Raw genomic sequence first — 16,662 nt, 5'->3', positions numbered from 1 at the left:
ATGGCGCGGCCCTCGCCCCGCCGCGGAGCACCGGGCCACCCTAACCCGGTGCCCCGCTGACCCCCGGCGGCCGCAGGAGCCTGCCCGCTCGTCGGGGCTTTAAATGGGAAAAGCTGCGCTGGAGGGTGGCGGGCAGGCAGGAAAAATCAAGTCTTTGCTCTGAGAGGGACCTTCGGATTGCGGGAACACTTGTACGGCAAGTTCTTGGTTGTGTATCAAATCCTCTTCTGCTCCTCCAGTTGAAATGTCATTAGTAGAAGAGGGAGACGTGCTCAAAGAGCCAGCGTAGCGTTTGCTTACTCTGAAGTTGGGCAGCTTTAGATAGTGTTACCATAATCGCTCGAGGAAGTGCCAAGGTGTTCTCAAACCAGACCTCTGTGAAAGATACGTTTATTTTCTGTACATCTTCTAAAATGTACTAATTCGTGTTCTTGAGCGATTTATAGCTTGCTGCTTAGGAGCATTTTTTGGTGTTTTTTTTTTCTGAATGGGACTGGTAACAAGATTTTTGGAGACTGACTACAGGTGCTAGTCAAAATAACTTTCCTCCCAGCCCCCCCATCAAGTCAGGCAATGTTCCAGAGCTTATCCTAGACAGGCCTGAAAAACTACTGCTGGAAATGAGGATCTGCCTGCACTCCGCTCTGCCTGTGGGTCGCAGGGAGGTGGTGGTTGACATCCCAGCCTGTGACTCCGGCTGAGTACCTTTGGCCCCTCACTGGTGGGTTGTCGACCTTAGTGGGAAGTGCTGCAGTGGTAGACAGTTCCACCTGAGTGCTCTTTCACTTCGATGGCCTCGTGCAGGATACCTGAGTGTTCTACAAAGAAAAAGGAGCATAATTTGTGCCACCTTGGTGTACTGCCTGGCAGTTCTGGTGACCCAGTTCATTACGGTTAGTATGTGTACTCTTGTTAGCAGCAAATAAATAATGCTGTCGCTTCTGTGGTTTTGGGGCCGCAGTCGATGCAGCTGAATTTGCAGAAAGCAAGAGGGTGCTGGAAGGGCAGGGAACCTGTTAGAAATCACTTGCAGATACAGTTGGGTGTTCTGTCTTGCCAATTAAATCGGCTAATGACCTGCCGTAGTGGTTTATTCCTTCATTGTTTGACCTAGGGAGACAAACAGCGTGTGTTTGTGAGCAGTATGTTCTCCCAGGCCTGTATTTAATGGAAGCTGGCAGGATATTATTGTCAGTAGAAGGGATAGTTTGGCCAGGGGTTGGTTACTTCGGTAAATAATAAAACTTACAAAGGTGCATTCGGGATCTATTTGTGGCAGTGTGTGTGATATACCCATTTTGTCTTCGTGGTAGGCTTTTTTAAAATCCACTTTGCTTTGAAGACTCAACATCATACTCAGCTTTTTGAAGGGAGTGAAGAATAATAGTGTGCACAAGCGTTATAAGTGGGAAATGGGGAAGTGAGAAGATGTAACGCACAAAGTCAACAAGCGTTAAGGAGAAGGTACCTGTCCTGTATATAGTGTATTGAGTGGGTACAGCTAGGGATTGTTCAGCTGTTTTTTATTGTAGGGATGCTGGGGAACAAATGTGTATTAAGTGCATGAGCACCTGAGTGGTAAAGGACTATATGCTTTTGCATTGCAACATTTAACTACCTTACACCAAATGGAAAAAAAAAAAAATGCACCAGTAATAAATTCCTGTTGCCTTCAGATTTGCTGGATTAAATATTTCGGTGATAATGCCATAGCTCCAGTGACATTTATGTGCTGGTATACTTATCTGAACATCTGGATGTGTGTTAATTTACTTTTAGGAGAACATATTATGTACATAGCACAAAACTGCTTTATATTAAACTTCATAACTGAAATCTCCCTGCTCCGCAATGGGAGCCACTTTCAGATTTGTGAAACAGCCGAACAATGAAAATTGATTTAATTTGGGAAGCTGAGAATTGAAGAAAAAAATTTTAATTTATTTCTCTCTTTTTCTCCCTCTTGGTGAAAAACATAATACACTAGCTCGCTGAACAGGAGTGAAACTTTCTTTTTGTGGTATGTTACTGCCCGTTTCTCTTCAAAATGTGTTCTCCTTTTGTGTCCATCCATGGGATTTGCATATGTAAACAGTGCACACCTGCTCTTGCTTTCTGTGGTCTAGTGTGTGGTGGTTGGGTTTATTGTAGCTCTATGGTATGTCTCTGTTGTTTCAGAAGGGAATTGAAACCTCGTATTTAAAAGTTACTGCTAAAGCAGCAGTACCTGCTTGCAACCCTTCTTCTGGGATTGTTTCCTTACCCTCTCCCTGATTCAGTTAAAATTTTTCTTCCCTCCCTCTTTGCACTGTTCTCAAAATTTAACCTGGTTGTATGAAAGGGACTGTCAAAAAAGGAGTTATTTTACCCCTCCTTTTAGAAGCTGTAACTCTAGGCATATTATTTGGGTTTCTCATGCCTTCAATTTACAGTTTTGTTGATTTCTTTTCTATACAAAATGGCTTCAAGGCCACAAAGCTCCTTGACATACCTTTTCTGAACACAATTTGGTGTATGTTTAGCAGATTTCCTAATTTGTGCTTCTGCAGTATGTAGGTGGAGGAAATAATGTCTATATAGGCAGCATATGGAAGTGTAAGCCATTCACTAAAATGTTTCTTGCAAAGTTTCCTCCATACATTTATCTTTGAAAAATTTGTAGATTAATCTTTTTATTATATTTACACCCGTTTGTATTTACACTGTTTTATTACCATTTAGTTCTTACTGTCCCATTTTCCATGGAGCCTCATGATCCTGTTGTTTTTTCTTTTCTGGGAACCGGTAGTAGGATGACTGTAAAGCTAGAATTTCTTCAGCCTTGTCATGTCTTTTCCTCAAGAACAGGGAAGAACTCTGTTAGCCTAATAATTAAAAAAAAACCCAAATTTTTTTTTTTTAATTGAGGAGTCTTATGGCTGGCCTATTGCTCTGCATGTGTAGTAAGTATGTACATGAACTGAAGGCAGATAGATTATATTTTTGTTTCTTGAAGTGATTTTTCTCATGGGTTAAGAAATGAAGAAACATAAGTATTCAGTAATAAATATTTACTCTAGTGGGAGTCAGGCTCAGCTCTTGGAAAGTGAGTGGGAGTACTCTTGATCAACTTCAAAGGGATTTGGGTAGAGTTCTTTATACTGTGCTGAAAAAAGAGTTTTTTGTAAGTTCTTAATTCTGCAAGCACTTACAATGTGATTTTAGTGCTGTTGATTTTCATGGACCTGTTCATGCAAGTGAGTAACTTGGATGAGGAAGTGCTGTGTTGCAGGTTCAGACATCAGTAGAGCAAGGTGTATGCTTTTTTTCATTTTGCTTGAATTTGCTTCTAGAGAGGCCATCTTTCCAAATGTGAAGCTATGCTTTGTCGTAAATACTTGGGACTTGTAAGGTGAAGACTTTCTACTAAACTCGGGTATCTCAGCAAGAGCATTTGAAACCTTCTGAGAACTGCAGAGTGAAGTGTGCTGTTTATATCCTCATGATGAGGTGTGCTTTCAACATAGTCTGGTCACAAAGTATGTCTGGGCAGACTTCTGTCTTCTACATAAAGCTTTGTGCTTCTTACAGTGTTCTTTTAGATTTTCATTGGAAGGAGAAGGGAAGAGACATGTACAGGCAACTCGTAATATTGTTTTACTTATTAAGTACTTTCAGGCATTCATAATACTGGTAAATAGTTTCTCTTGATACTGAAGTAGTGGGAATAGATCAACACCTTGAGATTGTACATTATGTTATTGTCAGGTATTTTTCAGCACTTCCCAGGAGGAGCTGTTTTAGGACAAGATTATTGGTGATGGAGAACAGCAAAATGCAAGACAGCAAAAAGGCATGGTGACCCAACTGTAGTTTCGTAAAAATGTCTGTTTCAAAGGGGATTTTCACTTTCCAGGTATCAGTGGATATGCTTATACCAAAGATAGCCCTAGTTAGAACATTAAATTCAAGCTTGTTCCCTACACTGCTGTTAACTTGTGTGGTTGTAGGGGACATGGCTTGGACTCATACGAAGAACCATGTTAACCAAGTTAGTGGGAAGGGGAAGTGAGAATGCTTTACCCCACATTTCCTGTGTGAGTTGATTCTCTGCCAAAAAACCTGGCAGGAGAGAGTTTTCAGCATAGTGTTTTGACTCCCAATTCAAAGCAAAAACTCTTAATAATAAACAGTTGGGTTATCAATTTCAATAATACAAAACCACCTCAATTAGTTATTAGATTTAAATGCTGCATTTTAAATTCATATTAAATGAATGATACTCTGTATAGAGAATGATCTACCTAGCCTGTCTTGCAGCGCTAACAGAAAGGTAAAAAATGTGGGTGTTTTCTGCAAAAATGGTATGCTTTAGTTTCCTATGATTAACAGTTGTCAGTGATTTTGAGTATTTCTTTAAAACTCAGCTCCTGACATATTTGGTCACTCTTATTCACTTCTGTTTAGTAGCTCTCCATTTTTGGAAATAGTTTACTCTTACTTTCTGGCCCTGAGGGAGACATATGTGACCATGTCTTATGTTCCTGAAGCCTTGTTCCATCCTCAAATATGGACTTTAGTGGATCTGGCAGTAATGGGAGAGCATGGGTAAATCTGTTCTCATTGAATCAGGTAATTGTTGAAATCTCTGTGTCCTGGAAGTTAGTACTGGTTTTTGGTCAATCTGTAGAAGGATGAATAGTGAGATTATTGGAAATTGTCTGAGTCATTTAGACGGGATGGCGGCTTAACCTGGGCTGAGTACCTGCCGTGGTATGTATCCAAGCTGACTGCTCTGCTGCATTTGAAGAACATGAGGGAAGTGGAGAGAAAGGACGTGCAGTTTTATCTTCCTTCGCTGTTGGACTTCTGCCATCAGATGAAGCTTGCAAAGGCAAGCTTGCAGGATCCCCAGCAGCTGTAGGAAGTGGAAGCTTTGCCATCTGCGGGCATCAGTTTCAAGTGTGATGCAAGACAGTTCTTGAGGTAATGAGCAGTTTGGAACATCTGTGAGGGAGAGGAGAAACTTCCTCACTCCTTTCAGTCTTGATCTTTATGCCTTAGCAAGTCTTCAAAAAATATTTATGGGGTTTTTAATCAACTTAAAGCCAAGCATGTTCCACAGGCTGTCTCATTCTTTGGTCCATTAGGGAACATTGAGGGATCTGATACTGCGGGAATTTTGCTGTTTCTTCTGACAGTCATTACAGTCTCTGCTTGCTGCTTCTCTGTCATGCTTGTTTTAGCTCCTCTTGGGCCAACCAAATATTCCAATCTACTGCCATTCTTTTAATTTATCAGTTGTTCCTGGATTGAAAGGAGAGTGTACGTTTAATTTGTTTTTAACAGAATTGATAGAACATTGTTCTTAGTGCTGTCTCTTACACAGGCAGGTTAACAGTCAGTGTTTGATGATTCAGACGAGTTTACTGCTAGACAAGTCCTGAAGTTAAATAATGAAAAGGTATTGTAGCATTGCCTGCCACTTTCAGGAATGTGTTAAAATTGTAAGAGAATATTGCATGAATTGCAAATGATCAGTTGTAGTTCAGTGGGGGCCTGTTACATTTTGCAGCTTGTAGTTCAGTGGGGGCCTGTTACATTTTGCAGCCTGTAGTTTGGACATTTCTGCTACAGTTTATTTTTAGGGATCTATGGAATATCTGTTATCCTTAGGGATTTGTAAGCTTTTTCAGAATTGCAAGTGTTGTCAGGACTGCATGGGCTGATTACTTACAGGTGTACCTTTGAAGTGATAACTTTATTCTCACAGGAAACTGATCCTGGGAAATCAAATGTTTTTCAAACTATGTCTCACTTATTTGTCCCTTAACTACTTAGTGGTGACTGGACTTGTTTTCCACACAGTCTGTTATCCACCATGTATATGTAGAGATTTCTCATCATATAACCCTTTATCCTTCCATTATATCCTGTGTTGCCTTCAGCTCTGCATTGTATTGTACTTGACATTTAATTTTCTCAACATTGTGTTAGATTGACATTTCATACTTTGCTGTGAATCAGGCTGCTTTTGCCTTTGTAGGGGCTGCTTCTCACTTGAAAAGTGTTTTATGTCTGACAATATAAGTAGGTAGCTAGTTCATTTTTCCTGATAACTGAGCCATGCTGAATTAATAAGAAGGATGGATGGTGGGCTTGTTGGCATCTTGCTGTCCAAGTCTCTGGCAGGGGCGTCTGAAAGGTGGAACCCAAACTTCTGTAATAGCATTGAGAGGGAAAGTATCTTGCATTGAAGATACACTTTGGGATTGAAAATACTCAACACATGTATCAGAAACATTCTGAAAATAAGATCTGAAGTTCTTTCTTATTTCCAGGTCTTGGTTCCTTGTGCTCTGCAAAGAAAAGGAGCAAAATTTATCCAAGAGAGACAGTTATATAGAATGCTCTATCCTTTCCCAAGCTGCCACCTTGTTAAGTGATTAAAAAACAAAATAAAATTGTGTCATCATAAGGGGAACAAGTTTGTTGTGTCCATGGGGTGGTTGAATGACTAGTCATTCTGTACCATTTTTTTCACTATTAACCACGCACAGTGAAAGAGAGAGCTAATGTCAATAAAATGAACAATGACAATTCATTCTGCATGTTTTGTGATGCTCTGTTAAAAAGACAGAACACGTTACCTTTGTATGGCGAAAAGTCATGTGGGAGGGAGGGTACAGCAGTAGACAATGCAGGAATTTCTGTGACTATCAAGCTGAGACTCTGCAGCTGAGACGTGAGTCTGTGCAGGTTTTTCTGGCTTGCCAACAATTCAGTTTTCATAGCACGTGGTTCTCTTGGTGGTGAAGAATAGGCCCTAGGTTCTTGACTGTTTTTAACAGGGGGAGAATGTGGAGATGTTCAGTAGACTGGGGCTGTGCATGTACCCTGTGAATTCATGTAGGCTTTTATTTAAATGGTAATACTAAAGATCCCACCAGAGAATAATGCTGTATTTCTCGCTGAGCAGAAATTCGAATGCTTATTTACCAATTATTTCTTAGCTGTACTGATGGTGATGAAAATATTACCTGAGAAATGTTTCATTTTCATATTCTTATGTCTAGTGTTATATGAAATCTCAAGTGAAGGAAGTTCTGCCCTGATCATAAAGTTTTTATACCACTATAGTTTTATCAGTTTTGAACATGGTAGATTCAGATAGAAGATACCCATATAATGCACACAGTTTACATGTTCCAGAAGCAACTGTGTTGGTGGAAATAAGATACGCTGGTATTATAAAATAGTTCTTGAGATAATGATGCTTAACATAATAGGATTAATATGCTTTAAGTATGTTGATTTTTAAATTGGTAGTTATAGTATTCCTTAATATATGTAGATTAATGCTTAATGTGACACATACGTACTTGCTTTGTAATCTAAAATAGAACTATAGGTATTAATTAAAAATGTGAACTCTTGTGAATATTTATTTTTGCATCGTAAGTTGAAGTAATATTTACTACTGTAAGAAAACATCTATCCAGATCAGTTAAAGCTGAATTTATGGAGAATTCAGTTAAGTATTATTTGAAGCTGTGACTTTCTATCATCAAAGTCCAGTCTCATGTTAATATATGTTTTACAACAAAAAGAATAAAGTTAATAGAGCAGCAGTGGGTGGAGCAAGTAGCTATGAGTAACTGGGTAGTTCTTGTATGCTGAATGAGATGATAGTCTTTGCCTTTTACATCAGTGATTAAACTGGGTGTCTCATGCACAATGCCCATTTATATTGTAAGATCTGTCCTGGGCTCTGTTCTAGTTTTGTTGTAATTGAGTTAGTGTAATAGAAATAATTGTTAATTTTTCTCTGCTTCTGGCTTTAATTCCATGGCAGAGTAATTCTGTGTGTGGCAAGCCTCTAGCATGTGCCTGGCTATCTGCTGTTGTGTTTTAAGAATTGCATTTGATGACTTGAGTGTTGCAGATGGATTTCTTGATAGTGGAAGGTACTCCTGTGTTCTCTGCTTTGCCATTTATTCAGGGTAGTTGACAAAACACCTCTTAATTCAGTATTATGTAACATCTATTGTTTTCTTCAAAACTAATTTTAAATTACTTAAATTGTTTAAACCTATAAATAATATTAACTTTTTGCATCTATAGATGAACCTAAGAAAAAACTTCAGGCTCAATGCCAACCTTGGGCTTTTTTCCTGGCCCTTTCAGACTCTTGTTTTCGTCTTAAATTTTTCTCAAAAGCATCAAACAGTGAGTATTATTCAGAAGTCTCCAGGAAATGCACACATCCTTTTTTTTTTCAGCCTGTAAACAAAGTCAGAATTGGGGAACACTTGAACTGTTTCAGGAAGCAGGCCTCCCTGTTGTTAGCAACCTCATTCTTTGCATGAACTTTCCAGATGTGCTCCACCCCTACCCCTTAAAGTCATTTTGTCAACTTAAGTTTCAGTCTGGTTTCTGCCATTCTTCAACAATAAGCTCTGTGGAATAGAGCCCGTTTTTTGGGCTGTGATTGTGCAAGTCAGGACTAAAGGGAACACACCAGGTTTTAATCAGTATAAACCAGCATCGAAGCTAGAGCATTGAGCTGTGTTAAATCCATTTACGAACATCTTTGGCTCAGTCAGGGTTATGCCAACTGTTTCATGAAATGTAGCACCATTTTCCTTTAGATGAGTGACATGAAGAAAAATGTGAAAACATTTAAGTCTAGGCTTTCTATCTGAACCTGTTCTCTGCATACATCCTCCATCTGACTTGAGGCAGGGGTGGGTAGAAGATCGTCTACTGAAATCTGGATTTTTCATTCTCTCAGCTGTTAGAGCTGGGTTTGGATCATTAATTTTCTGAAATCCTTCTGTTACCACAGGTGCTGGTAAACCTGTGTTACTATGTTGTTCCCGTTGATTTTATGGTGTTTGTTGCTATATGTCAGGCAACTCAGTGGTGTCTGTTAAGCTTTTTAGGTTTTTTTTTTTCAGTTAATGCATCATTATTGTCACAGAAACAGAATTTTTTAAAAGCAAATCTGAGCTAACAAGACTTGATTCTGCTAAATGCGAGCTTGTGAGACTGAAAGGAAAAAGGAGTTTGAGCAGCTGCTTTAGAGACAGCAACTTCAGATCTGATCTGTTATCAGTCACTAAATTAAATTCACGGTTTTCGGAAGGATCATAAGAATCACAGAATAGTTCAGTTGCAAGCAATGTCTGGAGGTCATCTAGTCCACCCTCCTGCTCAGAGCGGGTCCAGCTAGGTAAGGTTGCTCAGGCTTTGTCCTGTCGAGTTTTGAATATCTCTAAGGATGGAGACTCCATAGCCTCTCAGCACTCCCATTCTGGTATTTGACCAGCCTCATAATTAAAAGAGTTTTGCCTTGTAAGTGGTGGGAATTTCCTGTGTTACAACCTTGCCCCTTGTCCTCTGCATCTGTAAAAAGTCTGGCTCCCTCCTCTCTGTACCCTCTTACTCAGTAGTTGGAGACAGCAATAAGATCTCCCCTGTTTTTTTAAGCCTCAACTAACCCAGCCAACAGATTCCAACGCATTTAAACATTCTTATTTATTCAAATGTTAGATTCTCATCTGTTCTTGAAAATTTGTTTTTAAACAAAATTGAAACCTTGTTTTTCAGTGAGGTTTGTTTCTTGTGCATTGCTTTTTGCTCAATTGTTCATCATGTATGCAATACCTGTATGAGTATGGAAAATTTATCCAAATCCAACATACCGTGCATCTTCCTTTGCCCTTCAGTGGCTACATTTGTGCAGCAGCAAAATCACCATCGGTAGTGGTGGTATTCACTTCTTACCTCTTAAATACTTCTTGATCTTGATTGCCTTGACCTTCTCTGTGCTAAACATGGATTTATTTATTTATTTATTTATTAAAAAAAATTAAAAGCTGGTGCGTTTTAGGAGTCCAACACACCAACCTTAGAGGACACTCGCAATTAAACATATTCTTGCAATCTGAAATGTAAGTTTATATCTTTTTCTCCAAGAAGCAGCATTTCATTGAGGCAGTAATAGTCTGCCTTGTTAACTTGAGTGTTCAAGATTGAAACATGGAAGGATCATTTCCTGCTTTCTGGAACTGTGTAGATTGGATCTTAATGTGGTGATGTGGAGCAAGCTACTTGCAACCACGCATCTCCTCTGAATTCCCCCCACCCCCCTTTCTTTTTTTTTTTTTTTTTATTCCCTCTACTGTAGATAAGTCCAAAACTGAGGCAGGTAGGAAGGCAAAAGTAAGAATTCAGCATTTATAGTTTTCTTATCTCAGCTTGTGTTTAAACTAGGTTTGAAATTTGGCTAGCACTTCGTGAGAACACTTACTGATGCTTCAGGCTGTAAAAAACACTTCCTGCAAACTATGTACAAATGAGAACTGTTGCAAGTGAGAACTAAGTTACGGGCTTGAGGTTACCGATCTCTATGCAGGTATGACTCAGTTTAGCAGAAGGATTAGTCCTGTAGGATACCCAAGCTAGCGTGAGTGTTACAGAAGATGGACTATGTTTGAGCACAGAGCTTCAGTCAGGATTGTGGCCTTTTGTTTAGGAGCTCTTTCTTCACAGAAGTACCTGAGCAACTTTGCTTAATATGGCTTTCTGAATCCCTTTCCCCTCCTCAAATCTAGTTGGGATATTTAATGTCTCTGTGAGTCTGTCTCTTCTCTTTTTAAATTGGAGTGGTTATGAATCATCCTATTTCCTGCTGCAAATAAAGTGGAAAAATCCTGAAGTAATTGTGTGGCTAGCATTAGCACAGCTTTGTGTGGACGAAGCACAGCATTAGCATTCTGAGGCGATGTATTGAAGCCTTACAAATATTGTTATTAGGTGCTCTTCCAAACAGCCAAAATACTTTCTGCGGCCATTTAGGTGGGTGTGGCTTAAGCTTTTACCAGCATCCTGTTCGGGTAAAAGGGGCCAATGAAAATATGTAGTGCTGCACTAATCAGATAATACTCTGTCCTTACCCCTCCTTAACTATAGTTTTGATAGTAAGAGGGGCTGCAAATGAAGGCACACATTCTGAAATCTTGCTGCTCTTGCCATTAATAGTTTTGTCAGAGGGGGAAGATGATGGCTGGAGACCACAGCTGTGGTTTCAGAGTAGTGCCTGGGAGTGTTGCTGCACTCATCCAAAAGCTGGAACAAATTAACTGTGGGTGAAAGGAGCACACTCAAGGCCTGGAAAGTATCTGTAGAAATGCTATGTGTTAGGTGTGAGAGAGTCAAAACAGCTTTATTTTGCTGTTGGGGTAGTGCTTAGACTGCTTCATCTGTGTCACGTAAGACGTGCTTTATACTACGCTCTACGTGTGTGTATCTACAGTAGAAGGAAAATATCTTAACCAAAATACACTATTAGCCTGCAGATTGGCTGAAATAATGGCATACTACTTTTAAAAACATTAAAGAGTGTTTTTATTTACCCCCCTCTCAAAGTTTATACTGCTTTCTTTCTTCTCTGTTTGGTGAATGTTGGAGGGATTGTGATGTTTTTGATGCACTGTCTCCTCATCGAGGAGAGTCTGAGCTCCCATCAAGGGGAGTGAAGTAAGCTGAGTAGCAGTGGGAACAATTTCTATTTCTGATTTGAAATAAGCTCCTTTCTATATAAAGACGGCATGAATCACTGCTTTTTGTCTGCACCCTAAATATGTTTCTCTGCCCGCCCACCTGTTTGGACACTGTAAGAGCTAATACTCCAAAATAGACAAATGTATAGTACATCAGCTTAAAATGCAGCAGCCAGAAGTGTCTTTGAAAGAAACCCAACAGAATGTGAAGCAAAATTACTGTAGGAGATTTAAGTGCTTTGCTTTTATTTTAAAAGTGGTTTATGAGCCTAAATGACATAGTGACAGTAGGCTGTAAAGGTTTTATATTTGCTATTGACCTATCTCTTGGAGATCTTAAAGCTGTGAAAAGACTGAATAGAAGAGTTCCAGTTGTTGTATTAAATGCATGTCCTATTCTCAGTGCATTGAATTGCAAATGGATACAGCTCCTTTCTACCAAAAAAACCCAACCTTAAGATGATTTGGCAAGTTGTACAGTGTACAATACACAACAGTGGGCATGAATGTGTGGTTAACAAATGATGTATAATAATCTCATAGACAACTGACACTCATCTGTTTTAATCATATGAGGTGACAATATTTGTATAAAACCCAAATTATACAGTACTATCACCTTGAATTCCAGTTTTATTTCTTCTGTCATTTTTGGTTTATTCCTTTTTCTTACGATGAATCTCTTCGAATTTCAGAATATTTGGTCTGGAAGTTCCCATGATTCAGTCCAGCCAAGGAGAGTCGTCATTTCTCACAACATGGATAAAGCACTGAAAGAAGGTGAGTCTTAACTTGGGCAAAGAAGCATTACACTCTGAATATCTCTTGTCCTCTTAGCTCTTAGCATAATATTCCAGGGTTTTGGAATATAACCTTGGTTTATTCCTTGATGCAAGATAAAAGTGCACGGTTTTGGTCCTCACAAGAGCTCTACTGTAGTAAGTAATGTGTTGTGTTTTTGCAGTTTAACTAATATCTTGTCATTTTAGTGGCTGTTTTTTTACAGAAATATATTAAAATATACTCCTTAATAGTTGTGCATAAGCCAAAATATTTCAAAGATTCTTGATTGGGTTGTCCCAAAATGATAAATCCTGTAGACTCTTACAAACAGTTTTTCCACTTACTGCACTTCTTGTAATGAAAACTGAATCTAAAAATCATTGTTTGTGTTTTCGGCTGATACAGTCTATGAAATCTGTGGATCACCAGTGCAGTCACTGGGCTTTAGACTGTAAATTGTGAACATTGTGAATATTTTTTCCTTTAAGATTTCTTTGCAGTACTGTTTTTTTCCCTTTTTTCACATCTGGAGAATATGTTTTAAAATTAACACTGCTTTAAACAGTTTGGTTGTCTTAGGAAAACTTCTTGGGATGTGTAATGTTTTTTTAAGTTTTATTTAATGTTTATTATTTATGAATAGCTCTTACCAGGATATGTAGATAAAATATAAAATTAGAATACTTTACTATATCATGTTTCTGTGAACTGTTATATCATAATTTGGTTTTAAGAACCATTTTCATGTGGAATCGGTCAGATTATAGGATTTCTAATGACGTGAAAAGGGTAGTGAAGTCTAAACATTACATGTATAAAACAAACATAACAGGTTATTTGCTGTATTCTCACATGTGTACTTTATGTTTTGGATAACCTGCACTGGAGTCTAAAATAAAGCCTTGATATCATTGGCACAGTCAGAGGTAGTGGAGTTATCTGGAGACAGACAAATGGTATTGTGGAATACTGGGGGAAGGATAGTTGAGTTACACTTCCCTCCTGTTACTTGCACTTGGTTACTGATGTGTCTGTAAAAAATATGGGAGCTGTCTTCATCTAAGGTATTTATCCCGCAGATCACTTAGTTGGATGTGTAAGTCCATACTTACTCAATAAGGCTGGAAGAAAGTTACCAATATTTAAGTGATTCATTTTTCAGAGTTGAGGAGCTTCTGTTGTGACAGCTTACTTGCCTTTCAGCTATTTTTCAGAGTAGCTTTTATTCTCCATTCTCACTCTGAATTTTGGAGAGCAAACTTGTTAGATTTGTTTGTATTTCTTCCAAGCCTAAGTGACTAACGAAGCCAACATCTCCATTGTGAAGTTTGACAAGGATGAGACTGTACTTTTCACTCTAGCATGTGTAGACTTAAGCAAGCTTTTTAGTTTTGGAAGGTGTTTGAGTCAACTTAAGTTTGAGATACTGAATGAATCCCAAAAAGAAATATTAAGACTAAAGTGATAAGTCTGTCTGAAAACAGACAGGACACATTCCTTGTCCTGTGACAGTTTCAAAATTTGTAGTTGTCTGGGTATTGTGAATGCTTTTTTTACAAGTTCATGGCTAAATAAAACTTTAATGATACAAAAAATACTGTCTCTATTTCTATTTCATTAGTGCCATACTCAAATGATAATCAGTCTTACACTGATGAGGATTAAAGTATTTGTAAATCCCAGGAATTTTTGCCAACTTCTTGCTGTCTAGATCTAACTGTTCCACAAAATGCTTAAAAAGTCTCATTCATTTACTTAGGAGTCTTCTGGTTCTTCTGAGATTTTAATCTTGTGGATGAGTTCAGATTCATGCTGCCACTTGAGGTTTTGAGGAGGTGTTGTCAGACTATCACAGTTGATGGCGTTTCACAGTGGTTTTTTAAATCAGATTTTGCATCTCTTTACCTTAGGGATGCAAGGATTAACATTTTTGGAGGTGCCAACATCACTTAATTATAGAAATGCTGTTTCTGGTTATACAGAGCCATTTGGTTAATTCTGACTTCTTCACCTGTTTTTCATCATCTGTGTAGTGAAGTTTGCCGGGGTTTGTTAGTTGTTAACTATCTTGCACCCCTCAAGAATTGCCTGTTGACTGTTAAGTCATGCCATGCTTTTGCAGGTGTTAACAGCCAGTCTGTGTGGCTTTTTCTCTCTGGGTTTAGAGTGGTTCTCCATTACCGCACTGTTCCCTGAGGTTCTGTGGTGTGTTGGTCATGTGCTTTATTGCATTTTTCCTGATGTTCTCATCATAGTCTGTTGATGTAGTTGAAAGGATGGATATCAGTGATCATCCTTAGTTTTAATTGAAGGGGACATGCATGTTTCCCTTTTAAATGTCAGTCTTATTTCAGTGAACTTAAAAACAGTATGGTGCTTAGATAGTTTTCCTGTGGTGGCCATTGGCTGATAATAGTTTCCTGTGTCTTGGATAGCTTCTCATCCTGTCCAAGCCAGTGTAATAGAGTTGTTGGGAATTGTCTGTCTACAGTGTTGGTCACTAAGCGCCCCCAAGAAGGACTTTCTGTTCATGTTGGTTTACAGCTCAGTGCTAAACTTCTTTCCTATCTCCCATTGACAACAGAGTGGTGTAAAAGGGTGGTACTTCAGAGTGAATAAACTGTAGATACGAGGTGAGAGAAAGATGCGAATTAATCCTGCTACTGTGTGGTGCGTTTTAGGAAATTGAAGTGCGCAAAATCAGAATGAATGTAATGTTACAAAAAGATTTTCCTTGTTGAATATGGCAGAAAGGCCTTTTAGTTTTAAACCTCTGAGTCCCTTTTCTAGCTAGTAGTACTTGAGTGACTAGCACTGAAATGCATTTTTTCCGTATTTTTCATGCTTTTTCTTAATAGATTGATTTGATTGTTGCTTATCCTTCATTTATCTTAACACAAAGAAAAAGATGGCCCACTTTTACAAATACTTTTAGTCTTTTAGTGCTTCCTGTTGCTTGTCTGGTAACCATGTAGTTACCAGATATAGTAACTACAGTTCCTAAAAGGTAGTTGAGGAACATGTCTCAAGAGACTATGCTTGGTGGGACTCGTCCCGCTGTTGTGTACCATTTTGGCTGCAGGGTGTAGCTGTCAGTAGATTTATATGCCGTGTGTGTAGCTGGCCTCCCAGAAACTGAATTTCATCTCCCGTTTTTATGACCCCATATCCTGTGGTCTTTTTGTTATTCTTCACAGTCAGTCTTTGTCTCTACTGCTTTAATAGTGCCAGGAAAATTGGTCTTCATATTACTTACCTGCTTTACTAGATCATTTATGAGTAAGTAAAATGGCATAGGCCATAGCACAAATCCCAGCAGAACTCTTCTTGTGAAATTCTGCTGCTGTGAAAATTGACCATTCATATCCTGTGTTTCTTAGCTTTTAAAATATTTCACATCAGAGAGCCATTTCTTTTTGCATAATGGCTTATCTTCCTTTAACCTTATGTTGAGGTGGCCTTGTTGGAAATACTTTTGGGAATTTAATTAAATTGTACTCATGGATCAGATCTTGCCTTGTGTTGTTGGTGACCCTGTAGAAGAACTCTGTTAGGGATAGAAGGCAGGACTTCCCCTTACATAAGTTTTCCCTCAATCTCTCTCATTTCTCAATTTAGGATTCACAGATTGACATTTAGAAAAAAAAATTTGCAGTAGCTTCTGCCACTCTATTTGAAAAGCTGTATTCTTTTTTTTTTTTTTTCCCACAACTCTCAAAAAAAGGAGTTATCTGGGTCCAAAATATGAGCAAGACTTAATTTGAATTCATGTTCTCTCTGCTACTGGGATTCAAACACTTGGAGCTAGGAACTCTTGGCAAAGGATACATGGGTGAAACTCTTTAAAAAGAAATTTGTCTGGGTTTTTTTTAATGCATTTGCTAGATTTTCTTAACAGGTTTTTTTTCCTCCATTGTTTATATATTTGGAACTTCTCATGGGTTTTTTTTCTGCACATTCATAATAATTATTAAAGAAACAAATGTCAAGAAAATTTCAATAAAAAGAAACCAAACAGTGTGAATGGGAGACTGTTGGGGTATCATCTCTTTTGCACCAGGGCTATCCATCTGTGCATGATTTAATCTATTAAACATGCCAGTTTCATAGAGTTTGAATAATGTTGTAAAATGCAAGTAAACCAAGAAATGCTAGTGTTTTTTCAAACACAAACTTTAACAAGAGAACTGAAATCTGTAAATCGCTATTGCTAGTGACTGGGGCTGGTTCTCAGTCACTGAAGTCTGGGCGTTTATACAGCATTTTGCCAGCATTTAACACCATGGTCTAAATATTGAATCTGTGGGCATGAGAAACATCAACAAGTAGAGAT

General features: G+C 38.5%; 1 protein-coding gene across 1 annotated transcript in view; it reads left to right on the top strand.

Moving 5' to 3' along the window:
* The first annotated feature begins 634 nt into the window (after positions 1-634).
* SNX25 (sorting nexin 25) overlaps positions 635-16,662 on the top strand; it is an 84,190-nt gene continuing 68,162 nt past the window's right edge. The window contains exons 1-2 of the mRNA XM_026846645.1: positions 635-665; positions 12,244-12,326. Of these exons, the coding sequence (XP_026702446.1) occupies positions 12,305-12,326 (22 nt within the window). The 5' untranslated portion in view covers positions 635-665; positions 12,244-12,304. The remainder of the gene's footprint in view (positions 666-12,243; positions 12,327-16,662) is intronic.

This window comes from Athene cunicularia, assembly GCF_003259725.1.
Source record: "Athene cunicularia isolate RWA chromosome 4 unlocalized genomic scaffold, athCun1 chr4_part1, whole genome shotgun sequence".
In the NCBI taxonomy this organism is placed as follows: domain Eukaryota; kingdom Metazoa; phylum Chordata; class Aves; order Strigiformes; family Strigidae; genus Athene; species Athene cunicularia.
The sequence above is the reverse complement of the archived record's forward strand: the minus strand, read 5'-3'. Positions and strand labels throughout refer to the sequence as shown.